Consider the following 14,800-nt stretch of genomic DNA (forward strand, 5'->3'; position numbering starts at 1 on the left):
AGTACAAGCTGTCAGTTACCTTGATTAAAAAAATATATCAAATTGCTAGAGTTAAGAAATTAAATGATTATTCAATAGATAATCTTTTCTCCCAAGCTGCTTTTATTTTTTGTTACCTCATCATAAATTATTATTTTTCTAATTAAATATATATCAAAAAAATAGATTAACAAGTTTCTAAAAAATAATTTTCATGTTGTCTCTCTAAGATTTTGATGATAAATGATAGCATGCACAGTAATCAAGTTACCGAAGAAACTAGGTAATTGCAAGGAGCAATGGAGTTTACCCGCGGAGAAAATGACACATATTATTTATCGTGTCAGCGTCATACTTTGGATAAAATTTCAAGTTTTGTTCTAATTTAAAAGAAGGCATTGGTGCTGTAGATGTGTTTTAGGATATCATAAAACTTGTTAATTGAAGTATGAAAAGATGATATTTATGTTTAATAAAATGAATTCAAAACAATATGAATATTAATTAAAAATTAAAGCAAAAAAATTGAGTTTTCAGCTAACAAATAAACATATACAAATATTTTATAAGTATAAATAAATAAAAAGTCATGTTGAACATAACATAGGTGTAATAAATTATGAAATTGAGGAAAGAGTGAAGGCAATTAAATCATTTTCAAAACAAATCTTTATTTTATTTATACATTAATTAAAATAAGTATTTGAAAGGGTTTGAAAGATTTAAATTATGCAGAAAAAATAGTATTTTTTTAGTAAAAATCCTCATTTTTTGTTTATGTTTTTTTTTTTTTCCTGTTGTGATGAAACATGTATTTTTGTTTATAACAATACGAGGAATACAATAAAAACTTAAGGTAATTAAAATAAATATTTGAAATAATTTTTATAATTTTAAATCATGAAGAAAAATGTATTTATTTAGTAAAAATCTCCTTTTCCTTATTCATTTCTTTTATGAAAATACGTCATTTTTATTATAAGAATGTTTTTTCAATAAAAACCTGTCATGATTTGAAAAACAAGTTTCAATAAAAATAAAATAAAAACTCAAGTGTTGATAATTTTTATATGCTTGTATGAAAATAATAATAATTTAAAACTATATAAAAATTCACAATAATATATATATATATATATATATATATATATATATATATATTCATGTACAATTTTTTATATATGTTAGATTCATATATCATTATTAATAAAATAATTGCAAATATTATTATAAAAGCTCTAATTTTATTTTAAAAATGAAATAATTGAATGATTTTTAAAATATTATTACAATTATTTATTTGAAAATGATTTTATTATAAAATACATAAAAAAAACTTTGACTAAATGGAATGAATTACATTTCATTTATCATTTATTTTTAAATAGAACACACAACATGTCATTTGATTAAATAAACGATGTATTTTTTACTAGAACATATTCTAGCTACCATTTCAAACCCTTTAACGTTTATTAATAGACTTAAAAACCAAAAATCAAACAAAATAAAAAATGTTTTGCGAGCTTCAATAAACTTTTTTCAGTATGTTATTAAAGAGAAAAATCACTTTTATTAAACTCTCACATATCTTAATTGAATTCATCAACACCAAGATCGACTTTTTATTATTAAGATGCGGGTGACTAAAATCTCTCTCCCTTCTCCTCAAAACCAATGACTTTCTCTATCTTCTTTTAACATCGAGGAACTTAATGCGAGGAAAATAAAGTTGTATGACCAAAATATAAACACATAAAACTATAGAGATGAAAAATGTAAAAATGAAAATTTTAAGGATTAAATTGAACTTTTTTGAAGATTTCAAGATCAAATTAAAATTATTGCAACATAAGGGATCGGAACATGAGAAAAATGAAGCCTTATAACCAAAATATAAACAAATAAAATTATAGGGGCCAAAAAAATGTAAAAAAAAAAAAAAACTACAAGGACTATAATGTACTTTTCAAGTCATGAGATGGTTGCAAATTAAAACACCAGCTTTTTAGTTTATTAGTAATAATAATGTGAAGAGTCCCCATCTATTCAAGAGGGTTGGCCGCCAGAAAAAACCCTTCTCTCATTTTATAAGGAAACCTATCATTTCACTCATGATATTATATAGTTGAGTCTTCTTTCAAAGTTTTGCAACCAGAACTTACATTAATTGTTAATCTTTGGCTCTTTCTGGCAGCATCTTTGAATCGTCAAAAGTTGATCCATTTCACCTATTTTAGTGCTAATTAACTTCTCTATCCTCGTTTTCTCATAATAAAAAAAAAAGAAGACATGTTTTGTTCTTTTCTTATTTGATCTTTGTCTTGAAATGAATCTCGTTCATTAGCCAAAACATCAGCATACAAAAGGTCAAAAGCCCCTTCAATGGCAGGAGCGGACGACGACTTTCCCAATCAATAGATATACCTACATTCAGCAATCTACTTGGTTGCCTTAGATACTCAGTCTGCAACTGGGTTGATATTCCTAGATATAAGGGAGATTACTTAATTAACAATCTGCTGCAATGCTATTTTAAGAGTTCTTGAATCTCCCATGGAAGGCCCTTTGAATCTCACTTCTCAGAGACATGTCCGACTAGCTTGGCACCGGTTTCAATTATTATATACCCTTCGGCCCTTTATTAAGTATCAACAGGCTCCCTGCATGTCATTGATCGCTTCTGCCACCAAATTACAGGAGACTGCTCTTCCAAGCCCTTCCCAGAATCAGTCAGCCCCTTGTCCCTGGCATTTCTTCCCACAAAGGCAAGCCCCCTTCATCGCAACTATTTTTCAAAGAGGCATCGCGGATTGACTTTACTTGTCCATTTCTTGGAAGGAACCAGTGCTCGATAACCTGTTTATTATCAGCTCTAGGTCTGTGTACATTAGCAGCATATGGGAGACAACAGTCCATAGCCTCTATCTAAAAGCCCTGTCTGCGTTTCTTGCAGTCATCACTTTGAATAAACACAAATTAACTCGCACTTCTTCAAGGTCCCCGCTATAAGCTTTCAGCACTCTTTCCCTTCAGGCTCCCATCGATCTAAACCCAATAGAATCCGGAGAGTATCGCAAATTTATCAAAAACCAAGCCGATCTAGCATGCAGACAGAGAAACAGAATTCGCTATACCGTTTCCTGCATGCTCACAGCCACACATAGTACACATGGGATCTGGCAACATCTTCCTTTCAATCAGTCCATCTTGAGTTGGTAATAGCTCTCCATAAGAAATTGACAATATTTGGAGGATCTTTTACAGCCCATAGTTGCTTTAACAACCCTTTCTTAATCATCCCAACACTTGAATGACATGCTCGATACATAATATGGGATTCAAGTTACAATACATCTTTAGAGAAGTTAAGCTTAAAATATTTTATGTAGTTTTAAATTTGGCTACCAAATTAAGCTTGTCAAGTTAGGAACATTTTATGAATCTAGAACATGGCCAAAGCTGGAAAGCTGCTTGAATCATTGATCGAGTGTGACTACATATATGTACAAAAACCGCTAAGAAGAGAAAACGCAAGGAAATCCCTGACTAGTCTAGTCTAGATCTTCCATGGAAGACATTGGAGATTATGGCAAGAACCCGTCCAAGTAGTTGCGCACTCAGCTCCAGTTTCATCACAACACTTGCAAACAACTCCCAGTGTCGAAAAAATCTTGGAATATTCTGCGAATTGCATGGTCACGGTAAGTAAGAGAAAAATCAATCAATCAAGAATCACCATTGAGAGAGAGCCTCAAGTGTAAATAGTGATATATACTTACTTTGTTTCTGGGACAAAAGTGTCCTTGCTTCTGATGTTATTTGTTTCTGGGATGCAGAAACAGTGACTATAAGCAACAGCAGAAGCAGAGTAGAAGAAGGCTTAGGCATACCCATGCTTGATCCTTCTGTCTTCAACGAAACATGGGCTTCAGATATAATTTCCAGCCGACAGAAAGATAATACAGGCAAGTGGAGTTGCAAGAGACAGAAAAACAATATATATATATATATATATATATATATATATATATATATATATATATATATATATATATAAACAAAAGAAAACAATGGTGGGTGAGTTTTCATGGGATTTAAGTGGGCTTCTAGAGCAAACACAAGAATCGTGTCACACGTTTCAAGTTGCTTACTTTTCCACACAAGGGCAAATGAATTAGTTGGAAACTTCCTCTTTCACGTCAAGGTGTAATTAATTGAAATTGACATATAATAGACATACGTTGGATACAGATATGCGGCCCTTGTCTGATATTCTATCTTTTTAAATAAGGCTGTATCAGATCACACGGGGAAGGCGGCAATTTCCGTCTAGAATCTCTGCATCCAGAAGCATTTTCTATGTGGACTTTTCTGGCTTGGAATTTGGATACAGAACAGTTGTATTCAACTTTTTCTAGGAGCTGTATGTGCTTTCAAAAATGAGATTCGTTTTATATAAACTGTATTTTAATTTCTTGCAAGTTTAATTTAAGGTAAAGATCAACCATTCTTATAATTCCACTCTCAAAGGAAGGTTTCTGAATGACTGTTTCTTTAACATGGATTTTTTTTTCCCAGTTTGGAAAGAGATCAAGAGAGTGAAAGTGTGTTATCAAAATCTTAAGCATGTCTTAGTTAATTAGTATATACGGCAAAGCTTTAGCATGTATATATGAACACAATCATTGATTTGAAATAGAAGCCACACACATTTGCTATCCTACAAGACAACAAATTAATGACAGCGAAAGATTAAGAAATGGAGAAATTGTTTAATGGTGAAAGTACTAACAACTAAGAAGCTGCATTGAAAATTCCATGAAAGAGAGGGAAGCGACCGGATACATTATATTTAACATTGTAGTTGAACTATACTTTTTAAATTTTCAAGAGCTTTACATAGTGTTTTTTATATATATTTTTTAATTTTTTTTTTATATATTGATATAAAAATAAATTTTAAAAAATTAAAAAATTATTTTAATACATTTCTAAATAAAAAAATACTTTAAAAACTAATCTACCACATTCCAAAGCAATCCCTTAATCATTATTGTTATTATTACCTCGTTTTATCCTTAAACAACTACCCACCACTTAAAACATCTATTTCAAACCTAAAGTTGACATTTGCCTAAAGGATTTGCTTTTGAGAGCGTAAATCAAAACAGAGTAAAAAAACACAAAATTAACGTGAGCGGCAGGATTCGAACCTGCGCGGGCAGAGCCCACATGATTTCTAGTCATGCCCGATAACCACTCCGGCACGCCCACAGGCTGGAGTTTGATTGTTGTTTATTATTAATTGTACATAACATTTTCCCAAGAAATGGACACGCAAGGGGGTGACGATTGTGAAGGTTCCATTCCTTTTTTTTCTTTGAATTTCATCCTCAATTTTTTTTAACTTTATTTTTTTTATTTTAATTTCAAGATATAAAGCTTTTGATTAAATTAAAAATATAATTTAAAGTGAGATGACCACAATGTAAAATATAGAAAAAATAAATGGTCAATCTCAAAGTTTTTAAAATTTTCATTATAGTCCAAAAATTCATTATATTTATTTTTCAGTTTTTAAGTTGGAAAAAAAGAGAGAAAAGCTCACTGAAAATGACAACGTTGTCATTTGGCCACAATACAACCATCAAAATAAAGGATTTTTGTGTCAATATGTTTCTATTCCATAGAGGACATTATTGATATATGAATTTGGTTTTGATTTTTGAGATGTAATTGATTTTTGTTTTTTCAAATGATTTTAAAGTGTTTTGAGGTTATCGGGTGCATTATATAGGTTTTTATAGTGTTTTCAAGTTAAAAAAATTTAAAAATTGAAATTTTAGCACAACATTCTAATTTTCTAGCCACCGTAACAGTAACATGTTTCATGATTCTAACTTGCCATTGCAGGGATTTTTTTTCTTTAATTTAAATTTACATTTAAAAAGTTAGCTCAAGTTAGATCAAGCATGAGAGTTAATAAAAAGTTAGCTCAAGTTAGATCAAGCATGAGAGTTAATAAAAAATTAGCTCAAGTTGGCCTGATAGATTTATTTTTTCTTGATATTTGAAAAAAAATTACTTTGTCTATACATTAAGTTTTGAGCTTATAATTAAAAATTTTCTTGCAAATTGAAAATACATTAGCAAGAATGCATGTTTTGTTTTTTACTTTTGATATGGATTACAATGAAGGGGACCAATTACCTAATGTACTTTCAAATAGATTCCAAGCTCCAACTAGAAACTAACTAAAAAAAAAATTTAGGTTGTTGTGTCACCTAGTTAACTTGTGTGTTGTCTGATTAATTCATATCAATTATTTTTATTAAAATAATATTTTTTTAAATTACTTGTATTTATCTTGTTGAATTTTAACAGGATTTTGTTAAAGCAATCAAATCATTAAAAATTCAGTCGAAATAATATTTTTTTTATTTAATTTAAAACTTGATTCAAGTTTAGTTCAATGTTATAGGTTTTTTGAATTAACTTGTCGAGCTAGACCTGAGTCAACGTCTTTTTTTATTTTAACTTAATATTTTTGAAAGAAAAAAAAATCATTGGAATTTTGTGTGCGAATTGTATTGGTAGTTTTTTAATTAATAAAGAAGAAGTGATAGAATAGGGATTGGTGAGGGAATTGGACGATGTGACACATCATCATCATCATCATCATCACTGGTTGAATATTTGAAAGACTTGTCGATAATGTTATAACGTGATAACAATGAGCCTGCTCAAATCTCTTTTGTTTCCTCTTAGCCCATTGGGTTTCTTAAGAATGTTATTCAGCCCCAAGTTTCCCAAATAAAAAATACTGCCTTGCCTTGCCTTGCCCTTTTTTTTCACTAACCCGGAAATAAAATTCTTTATTTGTGTGATTTTTTTAAATGAATTAGGCCATAAATTTTGCAGGCATTTTCTAAATAGATATTTTTTAAAGTGTTTTGTTTTTTATTTCATTTTTTAAAAATATTTTTATTTACATATAAGCTTTATTTTATAAAAAATATTTATTTTAAAATAATATTTCAGATATGTCTTACTTGTATAATATGTTTTTTTATTTAATTCATCTAATTTCATATGTGTTTTTATTTTTATTACATGGTCGCACTTTATCAATTGTTTTGTGTCAATCGATCAAGTTTCAGCAATAAGAAGAGATGGCCACCTGGCCCACCTCCCCCACTTTAACAAGGGGGGAAAAAGGTGGTTCATAAAATGTTATTTTAAAGTTGTGGAAAATCCAAATTAAAATTCTCTACAATTGCATCACTATACAAAAAAAAATAAAATATTTAGCATAAAAATAGTTTCTAACTAACTAACTAACTATAATTGATCTCAATTTCAAACAATATTTTGTATCGATTTTATCTTTAAAATTTTAAAAATTCCCAATTAAGTTTTTTCACTCATATTTAATTATAAATTCCATTTATTTTTCTTTTCAAAAAACACATCGAACTTAATTCTTTTTTTGTAAGAAATATAAATTATCAGGTGATAAAATAAATATAAAATATTATTTAGAGACAAAGTTAATCCTATTCTAATAATTGGGGATTATATTTGAGGTTTTCCCATACATTTGCAACATAGAGAGATCTTATCATTCCAATTCAAGATTCAATTAAAGAATAGGAATGTTTATGCAAATCTAAAACAAAAATATACTCATTTTCACATATATAACTTGGAAATTAACCATATTCTTGTATATATTGACATTTATTCTCTTTACAACGTTGAAGATCAAGATGTTTTTTTCCCTATCATATTCCTACAAGACTAGCTATAGATAACTCAGGAACTAGTATCTGCTTTGTGTCTTCCAGAAGCTCTAATGTAACAGAAAACAGCCACTAAAAATGTGGTGGCAAGACCTCCAAGAATGACACCGCCCCCAGCTACAGATCTATCCACTGAATGATGATGGCTTGGAAGGTGAATGTCCTGCACTTGTATGCTAACGCTCTCTTCATGATCAGTGTTACTGTGCTCAGAAGAAGACCGAGTTTGGTCCAAGGAACTGGTTCCCTTTGTAGAATGAACGTTCTCTTGAGCTTGAGGAGGAGCTATAGATGGGCTAAGTCTCGGTGCAACGAAGGACTGGACCATTTTATGGTGGTGGTGTTTACCAAGTTTCCTACTCATGGGAGCTTGAGCCTCGTATGAATTCTGGGCTGGAGCTTGTGGGTACGAGGATGATGCAGAGCTAGACTTAACCATGGTTTGAACCTTTTCACTGGTCATCGCTAGACCCACAACAGCATCAGCTAAAACAAGGCTAAGAAGAAGAAATTGAGCCATTAATAACTTGGGGACTGGGTTAATGATATTGTTTGAGATCGATGCTTGCTCTTTAATTTGGAGGCTGAGGCCAAAACAGAGGGTTTAGCTATTATATATAGGAGGAGATTGTATCAATTAAGAAGGAGATCCAAGCGTGTGGTGTGATGGAAATTTCCTTCCCTCGATTGATAATTATTTCAATTTCACATTTTGTTATTGTTGAGTTGTCCCTTGAATGGGAGAAACCTAAGGGATATACACGTGGAAGCATTAGGATATTAGAAATACAACTACGAATTCAACCAAGGGAACGGGATCTCTAACATGTTTATTTGTAGAGCTGTAATGCATTTGGTGGTGCTTCTATGTATTTTTGAGAATTGTTTAATTTTATTTATTTTTAACTTCAAATTATTAATGAATTTTTACTGCACTAACATAAACAGATTCTCCATTCCAAAAAAGCTAATCATAATTGATCAACTCATTAGATTTTAAATTTATTTTTTAATAATCATGAATTTTATATAATTATTAATTTTAAAACTCGTAAAATTAATCAAAATATAAACAAATTGATCCGAACACATCTATTAATCTAAAATACAAAGATACAAAAAAACTTCTGTGTGCAGACGGATTCACACAACAACTTTGTAGTCTGACACAAGACATCTATTAATCTAAAATACAAAGATACAAAGAAACTTCTGTGTACAGTCGGATTCACATAGCAACTTTGTAGTCTGACACAAGCGGTGTTCGGAAAATTGCTCGTTTACAGGGGAGTTATATAATGCAATCCCATATCTGCTAAACTAATTAAACATTGCTTTAGCCTTCAGGAAGCTTATCTTTAGCCAGCAAACAATTGGAAATTAACAATGAAATACAATAATCTTCTCTTATGATTCTTTCTCATAATTATCAATAGCAAATTTGAGACAAGAAGGTTGAACAGACCCAATATAATATCATGTTGTTGACCTAGCTACAAGAAATATTTGTTGTCTGCAAACAATCTGAAGCAATGAATTAGAGAATTATGTTCTTACAGGAATTGATTATTGCTTACGGTCTAATCAAATTCAAGGTAAATGCAATTATATTTTTATGCTCAAGTGTCTCCTCAAATAAAACATTGCTTGTGCTGAATGAAGTGAAAACGGTTTGGTGTAATGATACTGGACCTTCATATTATGAACGAGGAGTACAAGCATGTCTTCAAGTGAGTGTCATTGTGATCTTTGTACATAAAAACTAGAGTTAATAACTATTTGTTTGATTTAGGTTTTTTTATGTCTTTCTTTGCAACTCAAGATTAAAGTTTTAAGTTAATTGGTTTGAATTTGCAAGACTATTTAATTATTGCCTATAGAATTATTGCCTACAAGATATTGCCTGATAATTTCACGTTTGAAAGGTTATGAGAAATTAATAAAATTGCAATGCAATGTTATGAGTTTTTTTGTTGGATTGTTGATGATTTTCCTTATAATCCCCCTTATATAGTAAAAATGATGTCAATTACCGATTACCTTCCGCCTTTCAACTTCTTTACTACTTGCCTGTTAGCTATTAATAACCTTTTATTTTTCAGAGTTCTTTCCACGATTTCACATCATAATACGTGGCTTACTATATTTACTTCTAGAGTTAATCTTGTGGACATATGTGGCAACAACCCTTGTGTTCTAAGTTTCTTTCAATTAATCCAAATTAGATAGCATATAACTCTCCTTATCTATTTCCCGTAAAAAAATTGTAGCATAACACCATTAATGTCACATGGGAGCTTGGAAATCTACACTCACGATGATTGCTTTGAAAACTGGAGACATGATATGCAGAGTTCATAATTCTAATGTGATAGCATTTGAGAGGAAAAAAACAAATAAGGTAATGCCTGTTGTATAGGAGGCAATGGAGTGTTTGGACACCTTGAGATCAAGAGACCGTGGCAGAGTTTTAATTGATTAATATCAGGAAGTTTCCTGTCTTTTGCATTATGTAACTGTGATTTGATTAGCCGAATCATATTTAAACATCAGAATTGGCTGTGCCAGCCAATGAACTAGTGATGGTCACAACCCAGTGGGGTAACATGGTGGTAAGTTGCACGTGCAGTGGTCTCCGGAAAAAGAGAACCCCCCGGTTCCCAAGCCCAGGCACCGCCATGACCTGAGGCACAGAAGCCAGTGATTATTATTGTTCTCAGGGCTGGTGTATGTTTTACAATTGATAGTTAATTGGAGAGGTACAGCAAGTGGATCGTTACAGGTAAATGGCATCATCTGAGTCAGAAACTCACAACTCATAATCTGAGAATTTCAGCATAACCCAAAAAAAATAAAAATGGCATGCTCTTTGGCAATCTGGTAAGATCGATGTCAAAAAGATGACTCTGTGAAAATTGCACCAGCCGGGTTTCGAACCACTAGATATCTATTGCTTCATGCAATCCCTTTGAGCAGAAATAAGTTGGTAAAGTAGTTCAGTTCGAGGGATCCCACGCTGAAGAAGCAGCATGTGAACCTCTTGTCTGGACCGCATGGAAAGTCGGAAGCAACTGTGAGTGTTTGTTTTTGTGTTATAATTTATTTTTAAAAATATTTTTTAAATTATGTTATAGCTTGTTTTTTAATTTGGTTTTGATGCAGTGATGTTAAAAATAAATAATTTATTATAATATATTTTTAATTAAAAAATACTTTTATAAAACACCATATATTATAACATCAAACACATACTTAAATAGGTCTTGCTTGATATTTATTAAGAAATAAAAAAAAAGAAAAAAAGAAATACTCTAAGAAATGATGTGCGAAAATGTTACTCCATACACCACTGTTTATCAAGGAACAAATCATGCGAATCATCACAATGATTTGTCTTATATATATATATATTTTATTATACCCTTATAAACCCAAATTAATAATCAATTAAAACATATTTATTAAGAAAAACAGGGGTAAAAAGAGAGGGTTTTTTCTAAGCTTGGGATTAAACATACACTTTGATTTTTTAACTTTTCAAACCATAAACTTTTAGCCCCTAAACATTTATGGCATTCAATTTTAATTTATAACTTCATTTTCTTATTTTATAGTCTTTAATTTGAGAGATGAGAGAGAAAAATTCTAGATTCCAATGATAAAAAAAGAAGACATTGGTTAAGACTGATTTTGACCATGAAAATAGATGATGTTTGTATCAATGAGTTTCTTTTAATGAAAAAAGTTTATACGAAGGTGTTTGTTTTTCCTTAAACTTGCATGAAATGGTAGATTTAAACCCGGAAAAAATTTTGATTTCAAGTTGATTATAAGTTTTAGAGTTAATTTTTAGATTTTAGAGGTTATATATATGTTTTACAAGGTATTTAAAATGTTTTTCTAATCAAAATATAAATACAAATATATGTTTCTTGATCTGAAACGTACCAACCTGATTTTTCAGCGATCTCCAGTCGTTGAAATTAAGGAATTGCAGGCTTCATTTATAAGCTGAGCAAAAGGGACCTTTCGATCTGGAATAAGCCGTGGCTGGAAGAAAAGCCAATATGCAACTTAATTGATTATGTGAATGTCATCGATGCTGATCTGAAAGTTAAAGATCTTTGGTGCAATGAAACCTGGGACTTCAGTACTAGGGTGGTAACACATATTCCCCAGCTTATCAAGCATTGCATAATGGAAGTCCCCATCCATTCGCTTCATGTTGTTGATGATTGCGTGGTTTGGGCTGACAATATTTCAGGTGTTTACACTACTAAATTAGCCAACCTGTGGCTGTTCCATAGAAATATGGACATGTCCATCATAAATCGAAAATGGAGCTGGCTTTAGAAATTAAATGCCCCAGAGAAGATCATCATGCTTATTTGTCTGATATTTCATGACAGCCTTCCAACCAATCTGTTGCGTTTTAGACGCCATCTCTCTACAAACTCTGTGTTGCCGCTACAACCAAGTAGAGGAAGATTCTTTGCATTGTCTGTGAGATTGCTAAAAGGTTCTCGGCATTTCTAACAGACCTGACTTCTTGTGTGCAGATGTCAACCAACGGTTAATCAAGCTGCTGTCGGGTGATCTTGATTGCATCTTTCTTGTGGGAGTTTGGTGGCTGTGGAGACATAGAAACATCATAGTATACAGTGATAGTTATAAGGGTGATCACTAGCTGTTAAGACAAATCTTTTAGCTAGCCGAGGATTGTCGCGCTGCTTGTAATGATAAAGAGGCTGCATGCAGACAGATCTTGGCTTTGTTAAGTTGGATGTGGACGGCATCTCTCTGGAAAATCCTGGTCAATTTAATTAGGTGGAATTTTCTCTCTCAAAACAATGATAAATAAGTAAAAAAATCGACAATATCGTTAAGACGAAGAAAAAATTACTTGTGTACTTTATCATGTAAAGGATATCATAGAAAACAAGTTTAATTTGATTACAATTTTTATTTTGCATTTTTCTCCAAATGAAAAACAATATAACATGAACACATTTACCAGTTTTTGGAGTTGGAAATTGTTTTTTATTTTTTATTGGAAAAGAAAAACTAGAAAATAAAAATAAATTTATATTTTTTATATAGCTTAAGAGTACTTTTAGAAAAAGAAATATAGTTATATAAATTTAAATAAAAAAACTTGAAAAAAATATATAGAAAATTAGATATATCATAATTTCATATAAATAGATACAATTATAAGAAAAACAAAATACATATAAAGAATGAGTGATTTACTCAAAATATAATATTAACATTCAAAAGCCACGAGCGTCTGCTCCTCCTCTCCTCCACAGCTCCACTCCCTTTACAGCATTCCTCCTTCCTCGGACGAACTGCAAAATCCAAAAGAACCCTTGATAATTTCAATGTCTCTCTCAATCCCAACGCTGCACCTCTCTTTCTCTAAAACCCTCTCGTCCCAAAATCCTCTCTTCTTTCCAAAACCCTTCAGCCTCACTCTCCCTCCTAAAACCACAATAACAATTCGAATGGGCGGAGGCCCAAGAACATTCCCTGGAGGAGTCTCCAAGTGGCAATGGAAACGAATGCAAAAAAATAAAGCTAAACAACTCCTAAAAGCTAGGCTTTGCCGGGAGAGACAGATTTACGAAATGAGAAAAAGGGCAGAGCTCAAAGCTGCTGTTTCTGAATTAGAGCGTCCTTGGGAGGTTGTTGGCAAAGCACCCAAGTTGTTTTCTGTAGGCGCTGATGAACAAGTTAAGGTTTTGGCTGACCGCTTTCAGAAACCAGGTGGGTTTGATTTGTGGAGTGAAAGAGATGGTCCCCAGTTGTTTGAGACCCCTGATGGGGTTCCATCTGCCAGATTTTTTCCAAAAGGTGTTGTTCAAACTGTGAAACCTTATGGTAAGGTTTCTGCTTCTGGTTTTGGTGAATTGAGTGCTCGAATGCTGGATTCTGATTTTGGAAGCTATACTGAAAGTGAATATCAGAATGACGGAATGCTCGTTAATGAGAAATTCAGTAATTTATTAGAAATTGAAGATGGGTCAGTTTCAGAGAGTGGATATAGGGGAAGTTCTGATGGGAAATTGGGGATGGATAAGAGGAATGCAAAGAGAAATACTGGTAAATACAGGAAGAAGGGGGATAGGAGGAGATTTGGGAATGTTTCTAATGCATTTGATTCAGGGCAAGTTGGTTTTGAGAAAGAGAAAGGAGTGGGTGGCACTACCAATCGCAGTGCTGGTCGTGATAATAGGATTAGTAGGAGTAACAAATGGCAGTAGGATTAATAGGAATCGGAGAGATTCCAAGTCTGATGTTTATGATATAAGTTTGCAACAGGATGGGAGTTATGGATTCCAAGTCGAGAATGAGAAGTTCAATTCTAATTCGTGGGATGTGGAGGCATTTGAGTTCGATTCTTTGTAGCTTTAGACTGGCTATTGTGAGTTGCACTTGCAATAAAGGGTGCTGTTAAATTGTGAAACCCTGTTGCATTGCTGGTCTCTTTGGAGTTCTGACACTTCATGTATGTGCCGTGGCGACAACCAGCAAGTTATAACTTTTTTGTTTTGAGGAACTAATATGCCAACTTATGGATGATGATCAGGTATTCATTGTCGCCTTTGTAAGCACGGATTGATGTATATGATTGTATAATATGTTGTGTGCTCTCTTTTACTAAGCTGTATATCAAGTCTTTCACTCTTTGCTGAAATAATATAAGGAAGTTTCGCTATAATTTAGTATTTGTCACTTTTTATGTTTGATTTCTTTTTCCTTGAGCCCAAATATTGCATGGATGGAATGGAACTATTATATACCTGAAAGTTTTCTATATTTGTTCACTTGTCAAAATGGATAGGTGTAAATCGGATGAGACATTTAACTTTTGACGTGCGAAACTCTCTAGGCTGTTGAAGAGGCTGAAAGCAAAAGAAAATATTATTGTTTTCTTGTCATGAATTGATATATATATATATATATATATATCTGTTGTTGCCGAGAGATATAGGCATTGTTAGCAATTGCAT

At 32.0% G+C, this 14,800-nt stretch overlaps 1 protein-coding gene, 1 long non-coding RNA gene and 1 other non-coding gene across 3 annotated transcripts; 1 reads left to right on the plus strand and 2 right to left on the minus strand.

The window, feature by feature from the left end:
• Positions 1–3,432: 3,432 nt before the first annotated feature.
• LOC133688776 (uncharacterized) lies at positions 3,433–4,018 on the minus strand. Its single transcript, XR_009841201.1, has 2 exons — positions 3,762–4,018; positions 3,433–3,663 (listed from the first exon to the last, which is right to left on the minus strand). It is a non-coding gene; the product is annotated as an uncharacterized LOC133688776 (long non-coding RNA).
• Positions 4,019–5,174: 1,156 nt separating this feature from the next.
• Positions 5,175–5,256, minus strand: TRNAS-AGA (transfer RNA serine (anticodon AGA)). The gene has a single exon. It is a non-coding gene; the product is annotated as a tRNA-Ser (tRNA).
• A 7,802-nt stretch (positions 5,257–13,058) lies between these two features.
• On the plus strand, positions 13,059–14,508 carry LOC133688614 (uncharacterized). Its single transcript, XM_062108156.1, has one exon. The coding sequence runs from the start codon at positions 13,169–13,171 to the stop codon at positions 14,048–14,050; it is 882 nt and encodes a 293-aa protein (XP_061964140.1). The 5' UTR covers positions 13,059–13,168; the 3' UTR covers positions 14,051–14,508.
• Positions 14,509–14,800: the final 292 nt, after the last annotated feature.

The sequence above is a fragment of the Populus nigra genome, chromosome 3 (genome assembly GCF_951802175.1).
Source record: "Populus nigra chromosome 3, ddPopNigr1.1, whole genome shotgun sequence".
Lineage (NCBI taxonomy): Eukaryota > Viridiplantae > Streptophyta > Magnoliopsida > Malpighiales > Salicaceae > Populus > Populus nigra.

What these genes read in the sequence shown, in the direction of transcription:
- LOC133688614 (XM_062108156.1), top strand. Translation starts at nt 13,169, where the DNA reads ATGTCTCTCTCAATCCCAACGCTGCACCTCTCTTTCTCTAAAACCCTC.